At 39.0% G+C, this 22,405-nt stretch overlaps 1 protein-coding gene across 1 annotated transcript in view; it reads right to left on the reverse strand.

The window, feature by feature from the left end:
- Nucleotides 1-504: 504 nt before the first annotated feature.
- Nucleotides 505-22,405, reverse strand: part of LOC113504115 (cAMP-regulated phosphoprotein 21) — a gene marked incomplete at its 3' end in the record, with an annotated part of 41,866 nt that continues 19,965 nt past the window's right edge. The window contains 20 exon segments of the mRNA XM_026886240.1: nt 505-613; nt 1,278-1,748; nt 2,254-2,330; nt 2,927-2,990; nt 3,367-3,468; nt 4,453-4,544; nt 4,968-5,066; nt 6,177-6,315; nt 11,763-11,846; nt 12,355-12,484; nt 12,779-12,881; nt 13,422-13,552; nt 14,022-14,151; nt 15,241-15,296; nt 15,703-15,769; nt 18,147-18,250; nt 19,158-19,300; nt 19,725-20,228; nt 21,276-21,357; nt 21,969-22,359. Coding sequence (XP_026742041.1) covers nt 505-613; nt 1,278-1,748; nt 2,254-2,330; nt 2,927-2,990; nt 3,367-3,468; nt 4,453-4,544; nt 4,968-5,066; nt 6,177-6,315; nt 11,763-11,846; nt 12,355-12,484; nt 12,779-12,881; nt 13,422-13,552; nt 14,022-14,151; nt 15,241-15,296; nt 15,703-15,769; nt 18,147-18,250; nt 19,158-19,300; nt 19,725-20,228; nt 21,276-21,341 — 2,671 coding nt within the window.

Below are 22,405 nucleotides of genomic sequence, written 5' to 3' on the forward strand. Positions count from 1 at the left end.
TGAAATCACTGGCTAGTAGAAGAAAATGAACTGGTAAGTGACGTCACACGAGATAAAATAATCCGTCTGACGAAATAAACAGTTTTTTATTTGTCAAATACCTTATCATTAATATAATAACAGTATATTTTGTTCACTTTCCACTAATAACTAACTTTGATATTAATACTGAATACTTTGTTATGTTTGTTTATGTTGAGCATGATCATTTGTTCTGGTGTCTGGGTGTAATTTATCTATAATATGTATGTATTTAGAAATATATAAGTAAGTTTATCAGTTGTCTGGTTACTGTAACACAAGCTCTGCTTAGCTTGGGATCAGATAACCGTGTGTGAGTTGTCCCAGGATATATAATAATATATATAATCGTTTGTTATACTTTGTTAATTGCTTCCATAATGTAATTACAGGTGGTTATTTAAGGTGCAATGAACAAATGACTTTCGGTAACGTATACATATAGTTTATGATGTCGTATATCTGTCAGTTCGTGTGACTCACGCATGTTGGGGTCGGGCAGCGGCAGCGGCGTGAGCTTGGCCTGGCTCAGCAGCTGCATGTTCAACTCCTGGCTCACGAACTGGTTCACCAGCTGAGGGGGGGACGTCATCTGTGGACAGGGTGTTTTTATACTAACTATCGTGAGTCTGATTCACTGTTAAATGATGCCCGGTTGGGTCCGAAACTAGACGGGCACTCCCGATAAATATGCGTGAGTAAACTGTTACATCATTTGATAATGTGGACAGGGTGGTGATTAGAGGTGATTGGTGAAGAGAACATGTTTGATTATGTAAGTTTTGGAAACGGAACCGAATTCAGAAATGAGGAGAACTAATTGTGAATTCTGAAAAAGCATCGTCAATTTTTGTAGTAAAAGCAGGCTAAATATTTTTTTTTAATACAAAGTTGTCTTAATTTATTGATGAAGCTTCCTAGCCTCTTCGCAACTATGTTAGCGTCGACTTCTAGTCTACCCAGATACAGCTAAGCACCAGTGTTTTACAAGGAGCGAATGCTTATCTGACCTCCTCAACCCTCGACCTGGGCAACACGATACCAATTAGCACCACTAACTACCACCCCTTACTACCATGACAACCAGTCTAACCCAGGGGTATCGTGCTGGCCAAGTAACTGGGTTGAGGAGGTCTGATAGGCAGTCGCTCCTTGTAAAACACTGGTACTTAGCTGCATCCGGTTAGACTGGAAGTTGACCACAACATAGTTGAGAAAAGGCTAGGCCGATGATGATATAATTAAATATAACTTACATCATCAGTCCTATACCCCTGCTGCACGTACTGTTGATAGTGAACTTCAACTCCATCCTGATTGGTCATTTTGACAGCTCTGTTGTGCATATTATTATTTAAAGCGATCTGATTGGCCGGTTCATAACGTACGGCTTCAGACGGCTTGTGATTGGTCGGATCGTAGCTTTCATATTGTTGGTAAGTGACTTGTTCAGCTTGTTCATAGCTGGGCTGTTCGTAAGGTCTAGCTGTGTTGTTATTGGTCGGTATGTTGGCTGGTATTTCGTATTCTTGGCGCTGATTGGCTGTTTGCTCGTATTCTGGCTTCTGATTGGCCGGTTCCTCGTATGGAGGTTCCTCATTGGTTGGGTATGTGTCTGCGACTGTTTCTTCTGGCTCTTGCTTGATTTCGTATTGTATGGGAGTTTCTTGTGGTTGTTGTTTGTTGGGCTCAACGTGAGTGGGACTCGCTTGGACTGTTGTGGCTTCCTGTAAAATAAGACGTTAATTGTAAACTTAGCAATAAGGATCATGATTGATGATTTTAATATCCTTCGTGTATTTCAGTCAAAATTAATGGTTATTGTTTGTTTGGCAAATTAAATTGATGAAATTACCGAGGATAGAACTTTCATGTGACGTCACTTCTGTGCAGTTTATCTTTGTCAATAGAAAAACTTGCTAGTATATTTTTTAACTATCCATTTGATGGACTTAAATTATACATTTCACAAGCATTAAAGTCACGTGCACAAAGATACCCAACCCAGAACAAGCATTCATGTATCACACAAACGCTCGCCCTACGCAGGGATCGAACTCACGACACGTCGTATAAATATCTTTGGCATGGTAACCAATACCAGTCGACTATCCATGCTATCATTTTCTTGTGATTGCTTATCTTCAACGTATCTGATGACCGGCTCCCTATCAGACCTCCTAGATCGATATAATAAGGTTGTATAGTATCTAGCAGTAGGTGTGACGTTACCGCCTGGTCGTGGTCCCGCCGCCGACACTCGCAGCAGCACGCGCCGCGACACTCCTCGCGCGACCCGCACCCGCACTCTACACGCGGGCAGACAGACAGACATGTTAGTAAATATCAATCTTATTGTAACTGGGTACATGTTATAATATTATAAATATTAAATGTCACGTGTGGCGTCATTTATTGGTCTGGTGGAGATCTGCTGGTTGAGATTAGAAAAGGAGAGTTATTTCCAGCAGTGAACTGATGATAATGATTTATTTGTGTCATTTAACAATCTTAGCAATATTTTTCTGTCATTAAAATTACAGACAGCGCCCAAACTGGTCCATCCATCAGTGCTGTGGATAAGAAACAAACAAACAAACTACACAGCAGAGCATGCTGTATTTTTAATTACATTAGCATAAATACATTTCAAAAAAACATTTCGGTCGCGTCTAAGAATGGCTCGAGGCATGAGTACCTTTATTTAAAAACGGCTCCCGCTTTCAGAAACCCAATCGTTCTATTGCGATGATTTACAATAATTTTAATTACATAAACCCAAAGACTGAACAAGTATTTCCTTTCACGCGGGCATCGAACCAACGAAACGTCGAGTAGTTAAACGTGGTAACCTGTACCACTCGGCCACCCATACTTACTAATGAAGTGCTTGCTCTACACTCACCGTTGTCAATGAACGAGTGCTGTTTCTCGAGTCTACCGCGACGTTTCTCGTTATTCGGATCCAACTGAAATAAACAACATTATTATGTGACTTTGTAAATGTATATGAAAAATTAATGTCAACTTCTTTGAACGCAATCATTCTTCGTCAGTTTAAAGTGGGATAAGTAAAACAGTAACATTTGGTTCGTGCTGTCTTTACCTGTAACTTACAGGACATACCAAAATATAACAACTACATAGTTTTATGATCGATGTAGACACACACACAACTTTAACACAAAGCCATCTAAATAAATAAGCTTACCTGAACTATTTGAGTATATTTAAGACCTGTATTACTTACAAACATACGATCCACAATAACGACATTATATTGAAACTTGTGTTCCAAGGCCATATAGGCCAGGAAGCTGGTGTAAAACTGTAAACGCGACTTACTTTCTGCTGGTCAGTAAGGACGCTGGTGTCGTAGAGTACGGGCGGGTTGGCGGGGTCGAACGTGTACACCGAGCCGTCCGGGTTGGTCAGCGGCCGGCCCGTCTTAATAGGTCAACAAAGTCCAGGATTAATAGATTTATCCATATCTTGCGATGAAAGTGTTTTAGTAGTGTATGTGTAAAAGTTATCGTTAGATCTTATTTTGGGTAAAACTGAAGCACAAGAATCAATTGCTTGAGTGTGATAGCTCTATTTAGATATATGGGCGTGTATAGGTAATAAATATGGTATTAGTCTAAATCTAATATAAATCTGTTAAGATAGATAAATATCCAAAGATCCAATATGCATCTTTAATTTTGTCATATCATAAAAAGTTATGAAAATTGAAAGCATTTAAGATGATTTAATGTACGGTAGAGGGGGCTAGTGACATCACTTGCTAGTAAGAAGCGAACTGGTAAGTGACGTCACACGAGGGTTTAAATCACTGTATCCCCTTCATTTTTTATTTACGAGATAAAAGCAAAAAAATCTGTCCAATATTCTTTAGAAATCTGTCTGACGGATTAAACAGATTTCTTTACAAAAACCTTATTAAATGAAATCAGAAATTTGTTTGTTTAGAATGTAGGTATTATAAGTTGATAACATAAGTTTGAGAGTCCTTGTACATTCTATCAGGGCCCCGATTCTGCTATGAGTATTTACAATGGCCGATAAATGAATGGACATTGGATTAAATTTGAAATTATTCCTATTCTCCAGAGCATTATGGCAATACAATAATTGTAAATTCATTGTATTGACCTTGAGTGTTCCGTTCTATACTAAATTTCCAATTATTGCGTAGAAAAAATGCTAAAGAGAATACGAAAAGTGTCATTTTAGGTCAAATTTCTTCATTCATCGGCCATTTTAAGTAGCAGAATTGGGGCCCAGAACAAATGATCATGCTCATCACACAACATTTGTCCTGACTGGAATCGAAGTCACGACCTCCGGTATAGCAGTCAGGGTCACTAACAACTAGACCAACAGAAACCGCCAAAGTGTATGAGGTATATGAGTGAAGTGTAGTGCTACCTGCGGGTGTATGACGAGCGCGCCGGGCGGGACGGCCGCCATGTCCGTGACGGCCCACACCACGGCCTCGCCCGGCTCGGGGCTCGCGCCGCCTTGCAACACGTAACGGGGACTATATACTAACTGTACGAGATGGTTGTCGGTTACAGCTGCAAAAATATCACTCCGAATCCAAGTCGGATAAAAGTCTATGTGTTAACTATCTGCATTCCAAATTTCATGGAAAACGGAACAATCGGTGGGACTCGCAGCAGTTTTACGTAGAATACTGTGATTGTTATGTGTCACAGTCATACAGTAGTTAAAAAAAATGAATTAACTTAATATTTGTAGACATAGGATTGAAATATCATCACATGATATCAGTTCATTCGATATTTTTTTGCTAATAATTCAAAATATATGAAACCAATTCTTCTGATGACTGTGACGACCTGGCGTTGATTTTTGAGACACCCTGTATGCCAGTGACAAGTACAATAGATACTAAATTATGTCTAGTCTAGTTAGGTTACCTGTCGGCGAGGGTGTGATGGAGTCTGTGCTCCTGAGGCTGAGGGTCTTGTAGCCCGAACTGGAGGGCGACAGGCGCCAGCTGCTGGAGGCCAGGTCACCTGCGGGAGATAGGCACTTAATGAAGGTATACCGTAGAATAGAGGACTTAGGCTCTAGACAGATCGCATTTCAACTGCAATCCAACCGACAATTGTAATTCAAGTGCAGTTGACACGACTGCAATAAAACTGCAAAAAATGTGCAATCCGACAGCAGTTCAATTGCAGACGACGTAAAAAGAAAAATGTAACAATATGTAGGTATAAATCAGTATAGTGCATCAGATTTCCGAAACACTTCAGTTTAAAAAGCACTTAAGTTTAAAGGGGCTAAAAACATCACTTGAGTATAAAGAGCATACTGGCAAGTGACGTCACACGTGATTTTATATCACTGTTTACCCTTCATCTTTATTTTAGGAGATAAAATGTAAAATACATGTCCAAGAATTTCTCTGAAATCTGTCTGAACAGATTTTTTATGTCAAAACCATATTCAACCTCACATACAGGGCGTGGCGCTAAAATGGTGACATCATTACTCTCACCATTGCAGCGCCACGCTGCACATTTTAATATACATAACTAGCTGTTGCCCGCGCCTTCGTCCGCGTGGTTAGAATATATAAGTTAGGTATTTTTGAACGGAAGCCCTCGAAGATGAATAATTTTCCCTGTTTTTTCCACATTTTCCATTGTATCTTCGCTCCTATTAGTCGCAGCGTGATGGTATATAGCCTAAAACCTTCCTCGGTGAATGGTCTATATAATACAAAAAAAAAATCAATTTGAACCAGTAGTTCCTGAGATTACCGCGTTCAAACAAACAAACTCTTCAGCTTTATATATTAGTTTAGATTATAAATAACTGACCGGCAAAATTCATTTTGCTTAGTCGATAATACCAAAACATGCAAAATTATCGGCCTAGCCTTCTCCCAACTATGTTGGGGTCGGCTTCCAGTCTAACCGGGTTCAGCTAAATACCAGGGTTTTACAAGGAGCGACTGCCTATCTGACCTCCTCAGTCCAGTTACCTACAAAAGAGCTTTTTAATTATTTGATAAAATGAAAAATACGTATTCAATACTTTCGGGAAATCTGACTGAGGGAATAAACAGATTTTTTTGCCAATACCCTTTTAGATTTTAGATCATATGTAGTACATACCTTGTCGACTCAGCAGTCTGGGCGCGTGTTGCGGCTCAGCGGCTGCGTAGCCCCCGAAGCTGTGGCTCTTGGACACGGGACCGCGGCCCCCGCGCCAGCCCCCGCGGGACCCCGGAGGGGCGCCCTCTAGGGACTGCACCTGGAACAACAGGGACCAATGTTCATATATAAGTGTAAGATCTGGGTCTTTTTTTAATGTAATTTATTTAGAGGTATAAATAAACATAAATGAAATCCCCGTCGTATTAATTTAAATTGATAAATTTATACCTACTAAACATTATTACGTCATCATCATCATCATCGGCCTAGCCTTTTCCCAACTATGTTGGGGTCGGCTTCCAGTCCAACCGGTTTCAGCTAAGTAACAGTGTTTTACAAAGAGCGACTACTTATTACAATGACTACATATTACCAAAATAGGATTAAGTCGATATTTACTCATGAAGAACTTTAATATAATTAAATAGCACAGCTTTTTAGCCATTATTTTAGATCTGGGTTCGTGTTGGACTTGCAGTTCTATGCATGGATATGTATGCACGAGGTGCAGGTTCGATACCAGCGCGGGCAAAGTGATAGTGTGGCTTTTTTAAAGTTTTATGTTTTCTTCATTATTCTTAGACACCAGTGACAAATGGTGAAGGAAAACATCGTGAGGAAAGTTGGATTTCAAATATTGGAATCTGAAATCGCCCGCAGTGAGCTAGCGTGGTGATCAATGCTCAAACCTTCCGTATATGGGGCGAGGCCTGTGCCCAGCAGTGAGACGTGTACAGGCTGGTATTTTATATCTAGGTTTCAACTTCCGTAATCTATGGGATCCAACTTTACCTTCCTAGCTAGCTAGTTATCATATAAGTAATTAGTTTTAATAAAAAAACCGATCAAGCACAAGTCGGACTCGCGACACTAAGGTTTCCTTACAAAGAGCTTTAGAATACAAGCTATTTTTTTTCTAATATCATATTTATGACCGCGCCGACGTTCCTTAACCTTTATTTTGATCTTTCATTATCTGAAAATTTCATCGGATGGGTACGAAACCATATACTCAGATGATTTAAAAAATAACCGACGATAAAATCTTACCACCCACGACAGTCTCGACGGATTATTTTCATATGTCTAAGAACACTAGCACCTAATTCGACATTAATAGGTACAAAACAAACGAACTTGAAATCCCACAATCTGTTTGGAAGCTATGACGTCATAGACCGATAGACGGAAAAGTAAAATTTATGAAACCCCCTTTGCGTCAAAGGTTAAAAACTAACTTAGAAAAATACTTTTCTTTAGTATTATAATATTCATCTATACTAATACTAATTAGTACTAATACTAATAAGTATTAATCGATTTCGTAATCGATATTTTTTCCGGTAATATTAGCTCCTAAAAGGTCCTTCCAAATACACCATATATTATAGATCCACGTATATATTCCATTATATATTGCACAGTCACGCAGCAAACAAAGATTTGAAAATGTGTAAAAACGTTTGATATTAAACGAATGTAAACCTTATTGCTACAGCATAAGACCTATTTCAATATCGTAAAATGTTACCATAACTGTGCAGTTGACTTTATTTCCTATAGAACTACTGTAAAACACACCATTTATTTAAATTAAAACAACAATTAATTGCAAACAAAAAAAAAACTCATGAAACATTAAAATAGATTTATTTTAATACCAGCTAATATGAGCGAAAAGCCAAAAAAGTAAAATAAACAAATTAATTACAATGAAATATACACAACAATAATTATAATAACAAACTACAAATATCTAAGACAAATAATTCAGCTTACAAACAAAATTAAACCTTAAGACTCACAAAGTATTTCTATCTCTATCTTACACTTGAAGAAGAAAGAGATAGCAAGAGGCCAAGATATAATGTTGACAATCAGCAAGAAAAAAAGAGACGAAAAGCTATTACAAGAACAAAATAATACGAAAAATATAATTATATCCATCACCTTTTAAAATAAATCCAGTATAAATTAATTTGTCAGCTTAAAATCCTGTTTTTCCTTTTTCCAAAGATTATTTATAATCTGTATATCCTTTTGAATAATTAACTCAATAATTTCCGATAATAATAATTATTTTTGAATATTAAGAATGCCGAAAAATAAATAAATGCACTTTTTTTTTAAATAAATTTCGTTAACAACACAACTCGAATGCAACACGTATTACAGGTGAATGTTGCCCGGGTGCCCGGGTCTCGCTTCGTGCGTTTCCGCCAACGCTCGGGTATCTCCGGCCGACCTCGTTTCGTTCCGACATCGATCGTATCTATATATAGACTCGTTTGAACTCTACCGTTCGTGTTGTTAAGGCGCGTTCACACTGCGTTTTGTGCAGTAAACAGGTCTTTGTGAGAGCTTTGCTTAGGTAAGTGTTAGCCATGGCAAAAGTTGAATCAGTTTCGATATTTAATTTGGAATTTAAGTGCGTGTTACGAAGTAATTATCACTTGTTCAAAACAGTGAATGAGAACATGGTGAGAAAATCGACATATTATACGAGATTTCTTTAGGTCTGTTAAGTTAGAGGCCTAAGGGCGGTTTTAACTCTGAAACCAGGTTGTGTATCAACTATACGATAAGAAGAAGTCAAAATCAGACGCAGGTAAGGATGATATTTTGCTATGCGTGGTTCTATATTTTTTTTAAGTACTCTTTCAGACAGAATTTAATCCTTGTGCCGCTGGCGGCATCACAAAAATCAAGTCACATGCACAAAAACACCCCTATACGGGGATCGAACCCACGACACGATGCAAATGCGTTTCGCTGGCACATCCTAACTCCTATGTTAGTTGGCTACCTGTGCAGTCCGAAAGTTTGAACATGCCTTAACAGATTGACGGGAAAATGTGCATTGAATTATTTTCAAAGGATTCTGTAAATACGCGGAAATGTTTTGGGAGATTTTTCTCTGGAAAATCGTTTATTTATTATTTGCGAACAAATTAAAATTCGTGGAAAACTGAATTCGCTTTTCATTTTGATGCGTTTTCAGTTAAAGCTTTTTCACAGAATGTTTATTTATTTAGTGGGAATGGAAAATTAAAGGATTTTATAGGTTTCATAATATATATTTTTCATATGTTTTTTAATCGTCTCCCGCATTACAGAATTTAATCCTTGTATCCTTGAAAACCCCTAAAAATATTTAAGTCAGATGCATAAAGATACCCAGACTCAAAACAAGCATTTGTGGATCACGCAAATGTTTGCCCTACGCGGGGATCGAATCCGCGACATGTCGCTCATAGAGGTTCTTGCGGAGTGATCTTTAACACGCGGATAACCGTGCAGTCTATATATTGGTTCTATGTGTATTTGTTTAATTAAATGAAGAAAAACATAACTTCCTTTGGACGTAGTTAGGTAAACAGGGATTCTTTGTATGTATTTTTGTTTCTTCTTAAAAAAACGACTCCCACAGGAATTGAATCCTTGTGTCACAAACAAATCACGTGCACAAAGACACCCAGACTCAGAACAAACATTTGTGAATCACACAAATGCTTGTCCTGCTCGGGGATCGAACACGCATAGTAGGTTTGGCGTGGTAACCTTTACCACTCGGCTATCCGTGTAGCCAATGATATGATATAAGAAAAAAGAAATGATGGAAAATAACTTGAACGGTCATGATGGAGGAAAACCTACCGACACTCTGAAAACAAGACGTTTGTGGTAGTAGGAAATTGATTATAGTGACACTAACCAGTATTATATCATCTTTAATATCCATTTCCGCAAATAAATGATTTTGATTATATTTAATTTGAAAGATATAAGATATAAAGTATTTCGCATAGCTTTAAAGAGATTGGAATAAAGTGCCGTTGGTATTTTTTCGTGAGGATGACGGTTCACTCACGCGTATTTATCAGGATTTCCTGAATAGTTTCGAGTGGCGGGAACGACTCGTGACCAGGCCAATCCTTCAGCTCATGATTAAGGACTCGGTTGGGTCCGAAACTAGTCGGAATATCCGCGGGAACGACTCGTGACCAGGCCAATCCTTCAGCTCATGATTAAGGACTCGGTTGGGTCCGAAACTAGTCGGAATATCCCGATAAATCATCATCGGCCTAGCCTTTTCCTAACTATGTTGGGGTCGGCTTCCAGTCTAACCGGATGCAGCTGAGTACCAGTGTTTTACAAGGAGCGACTGCCTATCTGACCTCCTCAACCCAGTTACCTTGCCAACATATCCTGATAAATACGAGAGAGGAAATCGTTGCATCATTTAATTACATATGAAATTAATAAACGACATATTTTAATGGTATATTTCTTGAACTTTATTCTTTATTTTTTATTCTTCTGTTTTCTATGGTCTTATATTTAAACTGCATACTTAAAGGCCCACTAAGATTACTTAAGATTTTTTAGTACCTAAATAAATGGAGTAGAGATACAAACCGACAGCACACACGAATCGTATGTAAGGAAACCACACGAGATATAACAAGACAGAATCAAAAATCCTTTATTTCAAGTGGGTCTTTTCATATCCCTTTAAAAATTCATTTCGTGTATCTTCTATGCACACAAATCACATATAACATAACAGCTCTTTTATTCGTTTTCGCAATTGAATAACACAACACACAGCAATAAATAAAAGTTTCTGTAGCTTTCGCAAGACAGTGACAGCAAGAGAAGTCGGTAAATACGGTAAAAAAATAGACAGCGACACTTTCATATTCAACGAGTCGCTGTTTTGCTATCAGGTAACAAAATAGGCGGATTAACACCTTATATACCAGCCTATATTGGATCCACTGCTGGGCATAGTCCTATTCCCGTATAGGGAAGGTTTGAGCATTCATCACCACGCTAGTTCACTGAGAGCGATTTCGGATGCCAAAATAGAATCCCGGTTACCTCACGATGTTTTCCTTTATCGTTTGTCAGTGGTCTCTTAGAATATTAAAGGAAGAACACGTAACTAAAGAAATCATACTCTTCTTTCGGATGGGAATGCTTTAAATAATTTCTCCAGCTTTGGGTTAAGCGGAAGGGAGTGTCAGACTGTTGACTAAACGACACGTTTCTTTGCCCTTTGTTAACGGGGGTTGCGGTAACCCTTTCAGACAATACCAGCACTGTCAGTAAACTAATCAAGGTTATAAATGTATTTTGTAACCTGGATTAACACGGGATAGTTTTATGTTTCCGTGGCATCATTTTCGATTTGTACCGCCGCGCTCGTGGGCAACAGACCTTTTCATACACCGACCGCAGGGCACTTAGACTACACACATGACTAATATAGCCGTAGCGAGACCGTCTGCCCGCTTACCGCGCGGGGTGGTTCCATGAGGCCCAGAATAGAGTATCGTGGAAGGATTTGGGGGAGGCCTTTGCCCGACAGTGGGATACAGTGGGCTAGATGAAAAAAAAAGCTGACTCTGAAGTAAAATCGACGTTTCTTGCTGACTTCTAGTATAAGTAATACCGCTGTGGTATAATTGTAAATTCTATGGTGGACAATAAAGAATATTGTATTCTACAATTCGCTGTCTTGGTAAATATGTATCTTACCTTGAGCAGTCTGTTCCTGCCTCCTTCTGGGGTCAGCAGTTTTATAGGTCCGGATGCCAGCCAGGGCCACTGCGCCTCTTCTTGCTGTAAGAACACAATATGAATTATATAATGCTTTTCACATGTTTTTAGTTGCAACGACATGTTTTATAGGGAAAACTAATATTTGAAAAACGTTTTGAAAAAATAAGTCAGATAATTTTACACATTAATACAATACAATACAATATAGTTAATACAAAGAATTTCCATGGTTCCATTTGCATTATTCGGACATCGCCGAAAATCAGCTCCTCGACACAGTCTTTTAAATTGTCGCTACATATCGGCCCTGGTTCAGTGCGAAAGCCTTTCGTGTGCTCGCTCATATTTACTCCTACCATGTACTTTTGGTTTTTATGTATATTTGCTTGTCTACTGCATGTCCTATATGCGTCATAACCCTTCTCCTTTCCTTCTTTCTAATAGTGTCATATTTTATCGAATAGCCGTTCATTCATTGGCCATAGTATTTTTTTCTTTCTAATGAAGTCAAATTCATTCCAATGTCCAGTAATCCAGGGCCCTACCCCACAGTGGCACAAGACCTCACCGAGGAGAAGATCCTCCGTCGCACCCTCTCGTAGTCCCTCTCGCGCTGCTCCAGCGAGCGGCTGCGCGCGGCCGCGCCCGCGCCGCCGCCCGCCGCGTCCAGCGGGAGCGACGCGCGCTTCAGGATCGACCTGGCACGCAATGCAAAGTGTTAGGGTTAACACTCAATATAAGGATAAAAAAAGACTTTCTCTGGCATTGGAGGGGCCTATGTGCAGCAGTGGACGAATATAGGCTGATGAATTTAAAGATTAAAAAAAGACTTTATCACTAAGATATAAAATACTCCAGCAGAAAGGAAATTTTTAAGCGGTCGGGTTTACACAAATTTGAGAGGGTAAAAAATAGAAAAAAATCAATCCAATCAAAAAAATAAAAATAAATCCGTGAATAAAAAATGCAAATATGCCCAGCGCTGGGCTTACTTGGCGTGCGGCGGGTCCGGCTGCGGCCGCTGCGGGGAGGGCGGGAAGCTGGCCGTGCACCACTCCTTGAAGCTGGTGCAGGGGATACGGCCTCCACACGTGCCTGGGTACATGTATGTATAAATATTGTTAAGTCATCCATTATTTTATTAGATACAAATTCTAGCTTCAAACTAAGCGAGCAAACACGTTAATAATGATCGTGTTCATAATACGAACATTTGCCCGGGCTGGGAATCGAACCCACAACCACCGGTATAACACAAGGCCACTAACAACTAGACAAACAGGTCAGTCAACATTTGCAAGATACGATTTGCTTAGACATGTGGAAATTACATTTCTTTTCAACAGGTGACCTATTTTTCCAGATGGTTAAATCACCAAACGCTTTGGGTTAAGCAGAATGGACGGACTTTTACCGACTAATTTAAACCTACTAATTTTCCTTTTTTTGGCCTCAGGAGGCGATGGTGACCTTTTAGACAATATAGCTATCCCGGCTTCCATCGGTCCTTATAGAGCACAATATCAACAAATAACCAGACAGTGGTTTATTAAAACTATTAAAAAATTCTCACTAATATAAATGATCTATAAACCTCGGTCAGATGTGACCAGTGTGTGTTGACCTATAACTCACCGCTCTTGGAGACGAGCACGCAGGTCTTGTTGGAGTGGTCGAGGTGGTGCGACAGCTGGAACAGCGCCGCGCAACGGTGGACCAGCATGCGCCCGTATGACGTCATTACCGGGAAGCGGACGATGCAACGGCTAGGGGGGGAGGGGGAGGAAGTTATTTAGAAATTGAGGTAAGATTTTATAAAAAAACTACTAAATACAAGGTATAAAAAAGGAGAAAAAAAATATTTTTTTTAGACTATAGAAAATTGTATACTCTTTACATTTGCCCGTGACTGATATAAGTAAATTTCGAAATTTACAATATTTCATCACACGACCACATGCAAAAATTTTCTAAACGCTGAAATTTCTGACGTGAATTTAACTATTCAACGCTTGATATGGCTATTTTGCACAAACACCGACTAAGGGGGAATTTGACGCGCAAATTTTTGAAACAATATACTGCGAAAAACAACATGGTATGATGCGACAAAACACAGATTTTTGTATATAAATCAACTCAGAAACAGCTGAAACACGCTGTTATCATCACACCCTATTTCCATCCTCTCTCACAGCCTCTGTTCGCCTTTTTAAGAGGCCACCCCTCACTCACCCGGTATCGTTGACGAGCGCGTGCAGTTCTCGCTCGATCTTCAGCAGCGCCATGCGATCGCGCACGTTTTTATTCAGCGTGTCCTTGATAAATGCCACCAGCTCGGGACCTGTCGGCTCGTTGCGTTCGTCTGAAATTCAAGGAAAAGTCATTTTAATAAAACAGAATACACATCGGCCTAGCCTTTTCCCAACTATTTTGGGGTCGGCTTTCAGTCTAACCGGTTTCAAATAAGTACCAGTGTTTTACAAAGAACGACTGCCTATCTGACTTCCTTAACCCAGTTACATGGGCAAAACGATTCCCCTTAGTTAGACTGGTTGTCAGACTTCCTAGCTTCTGACTTCTAACGACTGCAAAGATGTAGGAATAACAGCCGGGACCCACAATTTAACGTGCCTTCCGAAACAGTGGAACTCATCTACGGACCAACGCGTTAAGGTTAATAGATTTAAAAATCTAAACACCACTTTTTTTTTAATGGAAATTAAAATTTTATCAAACACGGTCCAGCCGTTTTTACAGTTGTTAATTGCATGATCATCGGGTTTGAAGCTACCTTGAAAATTTCAACCTGCCAGCTTATGGAGAAGTGCTTTAAAATTGAGTTAAAACGTGGGTTTCTTTTTGTATGTTTGAAGAAGTAATAGCATAGTGGTAAGCCCGCAGGACTCCCAAAATAAAGGTCTGGAGTTTAATCCAAAGGCTCGCACATGTTGTGTGCGATCTAGATTTAAATATCACAGCTTTCCGTGTGGGTATATCGACTGCACGGATAGCTGATTGGTCGAGGTCATCACGCAAAACGCACTGGGTGCAACGTGTCGCGGGTTTGTTCCCACGTAGGACAATTGTGTGATTCACGAATGCTCGTTCCGAGTCTGGGTGTGCATGTGAATTGTACGTTGTGAAACCCCCGCGACACAAGGATTTAATTTCTTCATGTGGGAATCGTATTTAAAACAAAAAGATATGGGGAAGAGGACAATCAAAGAAACGATGGATGGATTGTGTAAAAAGACATTATGGATGCAAAGAGTATTTCTTGTGAGATGACAGAAAGGTATGGAAGAAGAAGACATGTTGCGAAATGATGATGATGTGTGGCCTGCGTCAGATCTCTCTCCAGTCGTGTCCATCGCACTATGAGAATGCGGCGACTTAGCGACGATGCGTATATGATTGAGAGTTTGGGAGCAAGGTAGAGAGACTGTCTTACCTGAGTCGTATCTACTTAACGGTACGTTCTTTGATCTCTCTTTGCGATCCGGACATCTGTAAAGAAAAATAAAACTTTATTAGAATATTTTTTTTAAAATGACAATTATTCATGTTAATTATGATTTTAACCCCCATCGCTATAAGAGGGTTGTTACAATTTTGACCGCAACCACACCGTAGCTCCTAAATTAGTGAACCGATATGGATGCATTTTTTTTAGAAATGGTTTTCTTGCTATGTTTAATAAACATGTTCTATCTATTTCAAGATCGTAAGCTTTCTGATATATATACATTTCCAAAACACACTCAACAGAACAAAAAAAATGTATCAATACACCTATACAATATTATCCAAAGTCAGTCTTAAAAATGGTAGAAGCTCAGCAGCTCGGCACATCATGTATGAAATACACACTCGCCTTTATTTCGCAATCGGTTAAACATTGACACACACTTACCTACAGTAAACGGAATCGTCCACATCGAGACTGCTCGATTTTCTTATATTGTTGTTGTTGTGACCGCCTGTGGAGAGAGAAGATAGGAATTAATATATACACCATCTATATATATATACATACATGTATATAAATTAGTGTTTATGTGTGTAATATTGATATAACCGTTTTATACTACATGCATATTAATATCTAAGTACACCAAAACAACAGTTATTAACATTTTTGTGTTTGTTTGACGGGCATTTTGTTGGCAACAGATGTTACCTGGGCAATACGATCTCCTTAGCAAGACTGGTTTCAGACATTCAAAATTATAGCTATCCTTTCTGATCTGCTTTTATTGAAAGGGGCTGTTTATACATGATACAAACAATTGTAATTGATACACATTTTCTCTACTAAGAAACCGTGTCTTCTTTGCCCATTTTGTACTAACGAATATATTTCTACATGTTACAGATATATACTGTTTTGCTGTTTTGGTTGTGTAAGCGGGACACACGCTACGCACAATTTAGCGGCATCTCTGTTCCACATTGACTAGAACCTTCTATAAAAATATCAGAAGACACGATTTAACAAACATTTAGGGATGGACATGGAATGATGCAACGGTTTGCTTACGCGTATCTATCGGAGACTCGCTTGCCCGCCGCGTCAGCTCATGATTAAGGACTCCGGTTGGTTCCGAAACTAGTCGGGCACCCCTGATAAATACGCGTGAGTAAACCGTTGCATCATTTAATAAATTTATCATCCTCACGATAGTTAACTATAAATATTTAGGGTTGGGGTACATACACATAACATACTATTTTGCTACACGACATTTGTAGATGAATGCAATCCCTGAATAAGATTATTTATTGCGTCTTAGGAGTTGTTTTTTCTATATTAATTTTGCCAAACAGCACTTTCTCTACGTGGCAATACGTTTTTTGGGGTTCTACTTTTAACCTTCGGGTTCAGAACTATGTATTATTAAGGCTGAACGCCTGTCTGTTCTTTTATCACAACACTGTTTACCATCAAGCGTGATAAAAAAACCACCGTCAATCATTTTGAAACCGTCTCAAAATTGTTAGGTCTCTCAACTAATCTTCCTTTGGCCTATTTTTACGGACCCCTCAGAGCAGCGATCTGCCTCACATTTATACGGCAAGTTACAAATTACGACATTTCTAGTATACAAGTGTCGTGTGCATCAATAATATCAACTACGACAGCACACACATATAATAAATGATATCGTAATTATAAGGGAGACATACTACTTCATACACCGCACATCGATTTGGTAGAATACCACCGCACTCAGATATACAAGTATAGTGATGTTATTAAATCTATAAAGACACATATGAGACAAAAACAAATATTATTCTAGTGTCGAAAATCAAAACCACTTCTTTTTTATTTCAAATAGGTTGTTTTCCAGGCACTTTTAAAACGTTATAGGAATGAGTCTAGTTGCGCGGATCTAAAATGGAGAATTTCTATGGGGAAGAACCGGAAGGAAAATCCATAAGATACTCTTATAAAAATTAATTATTACAGTGAAAAGAGCAACCAACTTCAAATAAAAAACATAAAGAGACAAACTAGATGTAAATTTGAAGTGACCAAATGACAGCTATTTCTTGTTAAATGAGAAAAAAATTAGCTGTAAGTTCTGAGGTTACAAAGATAAAAAAACAGGATATAAGCGAATAGAGGACCACTCCTTTTTTGAAGTCGGTTAGAAAAATAAGTATTGAGATATAAGATCATTTCTGAGTGCGGCTGTAACAGAAACAAACAGGATGCACCATTTAAACATCTTATAAATTACATATATATTAAAATTACGCTGAAAATATTATAATAAAAACGAAAAACAGTTCAAAACAAAGCGCAACGCCTGCTCCAATCATGACATTGACAGACACGTCTAACAGTATTGCCATTACAATCGGAGAAAAGCTACTAAAATGGTAGATTTTGTAGCTGTTGAGAATTTGTAAATTGTCAAGGTAGAAATGTTGAGTGTTCATGGCAACATTATTGAATATTTCTGTCTCGCTCGCGCCGCATAGCCCATACAGAAGGTTGTGTTTACCGATGGGTCCACGCTTGATCGTTTGTGTTCGCAGCTGGAGTCTGGATCGGTTGCTATTTATCCAGATGGTCTGGAGCCCTAACACTCGGGCTCCGCTAACGGCTCGTGTGTATACCAAGCTTGTTTGTGTGGTGGCTGTAGCGCAAAAACAACGTAGGCGCCTTCATGTTGAAGTATTCAGTGAGAATAAAACCATATATCCGAATACCTAGCACCATGTCTCAAAAATAACATTATAATAAGAGTGACAGCGCTATACAACGCGTATAGCTCCATCTCTTTTTAACAAATGGTGACAGGTCCTCAGAATAGTATTATGGGAGTGTGTCAGGTGTTGTCATACCTGTTTCATTGTCGGAGTAGTCCGGGCAGTCGTCGGGGCACACGATACCGGAGTCCTGCTTGTGCGCGCAGTAGTGGCGACGGCGGCGACCCCTGGAGGACCCTCTGTTTGTTAATATAAATGAGATTTTTTATAGGAACGTATATGGTAGATTAGACAATTGACGTGTCAATAGTGATGTTTTAAATTACATACATTGTTACTAAAGAGATGTTTCAATGATTTATGTTACGGAAGGTCGAAGTTTATGAGAATAAGAAGTAGTTATTTTTAGTTTTGATGCAGAAAGTTATGTTCGCAAAACGTCATCTGGAGAACATTGGTCACTTTCGCATTTTTTATTTAGAAGTATAATGCATAGTGTAATGTAAGTATTGTGTATAATAAAAAACACATTGGAGCGTTACTTAAAGTCATTTCTAAATTAAAAAGGAAGGATTTCCGCACTGAGGAAATGAATCCTTGTATCTCGGAGGGTTAAACAAACATTTACAGAATCAGAAGCAAGCATTCGTGGATCACACAAATGCTAGTCCTCAGCGGGGATCGAACCCACGACACGTCTTGTAAGGTGGGTTACGATTGAAAACTTCTACCACTCGGCTATCAGTGCAGATTTTCGTCTCCATAATTATTCTCAACTTTGGAGCTTGCGTCACAAAAGAGACACTATCATGACAACTTTTAACTAATAGTAAAATTAAGCTTTTTTATTTTTTTTAAAACGACTCCCGGTGTGAGGAATTTTATTCTTGTGTGGCGGGGGGTTTCACAAACATAGAAATCACTTGCCCAAAGACACCTAGACTCAGAAAAAGCATTGGTGGATCACAAAAACGCTTGACCTACGGGGAGATCGAACCCGCGACGCGTCGCGCACGGTGGGTTTGGCGTGATGACCTCATCCACTAGGCTATCTGTGCAGTCGTTTGCTTTTGCTGTACATCCTGCAGTTGACATCAATATTTTTACATAATAACAAAGTATATTCTCCATCCTTGTCTAACCCACCTGCAGTGTACACAGGCGGAGCAGGAGCCGCAGACACAGCAGACTCGAGGGTTGTTGGAGAGCAGGTCGCGGTGCGCGTCCGAGTGCCAGCGGCGGGCGCGCGAGCGGTCGTGACTGGAGTCGTCCCACCCGCCAGACGTTATCTGGAGACACGGGGACTGTGTAGACAGATATCAGCATCCTAGCCTTCGACTAACTATGTTGGAGTCGGCTTCCAGTATAACAGGATACAGCTGAGTATCAGTGTTTTACAAGGAGCGATTGCTTATCTGATCTGAGGAGCTCGTGGTTAAGCTATAACCAAGCTAGTTAATCGATCACAGGTTAAGCTACGCTTTACGCGGTTAGTCCGTAGACGGGTGACCATCTTTGTCATAACGAGTTCCTCCGTGTTTCGGAAGGCACGTTTAATTGTGGGTACCAGCTGTTATTCCTACATCTTTGACAGTCGTTACAGGTAGTCAGAAGCTTGAAAAGTCTGACAACCATTTTGACAGTTATAGCTAAGCCACGAACTCCTTCTCACTAAAAATATAAATTCCAATATTTAAAAAAGTCACCACTCACCTGAATCTCGACCGGCTGTTTCCTTTTATATTCATCATTATTATTATCTGTAACTTTCACAGCACTACTGTTAACATCACTAGACCTAACACTAACATGACTAGAGTCATCACTGACGCTCACAGTTCTATCATCATTGACCTCGTTAGAGTCGGATACGGTAACGGTATTCGTTTTAATGACTTTAGGTACGGAGTTAGCCACGGTAGGCGCGGAGTTCGCTACTTTATGCACGGAGTTCGCTAAGTTAGGCGCGGAGTTCGCAACATTGTGCGCGGATTTCACGTTGTTAGGCGCGGAGTTGGCCACGTTGTGCGCGGAGTTCGACAAGTTAGGCGCGGATTTGTCAACGTTAGGCGCGGTTTTGACGGTGTTGTTGTTGGTGGTGATCCCGTTGTTGATGGTGGGTGTGGGGGCAGGCGGCTGCGCTGGCGAGAGAGCGCGCGGCGGTGAATGAGTCTCGCGTATTGCCTGGCTCCGCACCAATTGTTTTGATTTAAAGCTCTAGAGGAGAAAACAGATAATATTAATTACAATAAATTGGATGAAATAATAATGTACTCGTACGTCTATGACACAATTACGTATATTATTAAATCAGCTTGCTTTTGGTCATCCAAACAGTATTAACTACTTTCTTACTTGTTGGTCGGGAGCGGATGCACTTTCTTCCCTCTAATCTCGTAACAAAATGATCTGACATAAAATTTCGAAATATTTTCCTTTCAAACTAAAGTACCCAACCGATTTTCCTAAAATACATAAAGTACCAACTCTAAGGACCATTTTAAGGAAGAAGAAAGTACACTTCGCCATACTCATATTATTTCTCGAAAAGGACTACTCTCCCTGTGCAAAAATCAACCTTGCTCTTCTAAAAATAAGAGCTACAGTTTACACCCAAGGCTGATGTATATCCTATAGAAATACATGAATGTTAGCCCATTGTTTCAATGTCGAGGCCGCGTGTGTGATTAATGCAGGGCATCGCGAGGCCGTTGTAATGTCTTGCTTGATATAAAGTAGGTTTTATTTCAATGTCTAGGTTTCATGGTTTTTGTAGATTTACTATTAGTATGTTTGTGTTAAGCGGATACGTTGGGGGTAAGGTTTTTAAGTGATTTGAAATGGAAGTCCTCCATTTGGCTTTTTGCATTTCAATTAAATGAAAAGTACTCTACGTTAAGATTCGAACCTGCGATTAATGGTTCAAAACACCAGGCACTATGTTATTTTTCGTGTCTTTCTTATACATATTAGATACCTAATAATTTTGCGATGGCAGAACTATAAAAAAAATCCTATAGATTATGGCTATAGTGTAATATGATAATATGAATTTTATTAAAATCGTTTTTTTTTTGTCAGATATTCAAAGTAAATTAAAAAGCAGCAGTATTGTCGTTTCCGTAAACGAAGCAAGATGTATTACGATAATTTTCATTAATTTTACCACCTTTAGAGTACATAGTTTATTTAAAAGTTAACTTTAACTTAACTAAGAGTAAGGCAGTGCATTATATTCATTCGGTAGTAGATGTTATAACTCACCCTATTTCTATTGAGATGGGGAGTCTCCTCAGAGCCATTGCTCTTCTCAACTTCTGCGGTCTCCATTGCTTATGTAATCACACTGAAAATACAACTCTATTATTCAATTGTTAAGGTACAATTTGGGAAAGAATAAAACAATTTGGGAATTGCTTTAGGCATTTCATGGTCAATCTTGTTCTCTAATCATTGTTAAAGTTTTCCAACAATATATTTGACTTTGAGATATGAAAAATCTAAATTGAACGCACATTTAATGATTGATCAATATCTTACACATCAACTGCATAAAAAATATATGTTATTTTATATACCAAAGTTGAATAGTAAAATTAATTAAGTCTGAGTAAGGCAAATGAGACGAGAAAAGAAGTATATTTCAGTCATAGTCAGGTGAAGCAGTGATTCTCTGGGTATGTAGTAAACATATATCTCTTCATAATATTTATATTTAATTGGCATTATTATTGGAAGATGATACGTCCGAAAAATCCGAGACAGTTAAGGAATTAAAAAAAACAGCTGCAGTAGTAACAGTTTTCCTGTACTGCGAAACGCACAACGACAGCCAAATAACGATAGTCATAAAACAACTAACGTTTATCGCTAAGCAACATCACGTAACTCGGTACAGGTTAAGACATTTTTTTCTCATTTCATTAGCCTTACTAAAAAATAAAAACCAATACACACCTTCACTCACTCTTTAAATAACACTTAAACACTTATTAAAGGGGGGGAAATCAATAACTTAGGTATATTGGACCGACAGTACTACCACTAGAAGGCAACAAGATAATTCTCATGAACACCCTAAAATGTTAAAGCCTCATTAGCCACAAACTTTTTTCAAAGATATCGCGCGCTGAAGTTGGTAACTATATATTGGAACACGTCTCAATGTTGGTAAGCTCGTTTTTCTTTTTAATTTTTAGTTTTTTTATGACGTTCGGTTTTGTAATGTGTGCGTGTGGACGGCTGTTGACGGAGTGCATTTTTTTTTATTAGTTATTGCAAGATGGCGGACAGAGGGGCGGAGGGGGGGCACGGGTGGAGAGTCTTCGTTATGACGGGCGCCATGCATCTGTAACAAACGGAAAAGTATATTAGTTTATGGGTCTTAGGCCGAA

Source organism: Trichoplusia ni, chromosome 21 (assembly GCF_003590095.1).
Source record: "Trichoplusia ni isolate ovarian cell line Hi5 chromosome 21, tn1, whole genome shotgun sequence".
Lineage (NCBI taxonomy): Eukaryota > Metazoa > Arthropoda > Insecta > Lepidoptera > Noctuidae > Trichoplusia > Trichoplusia ni.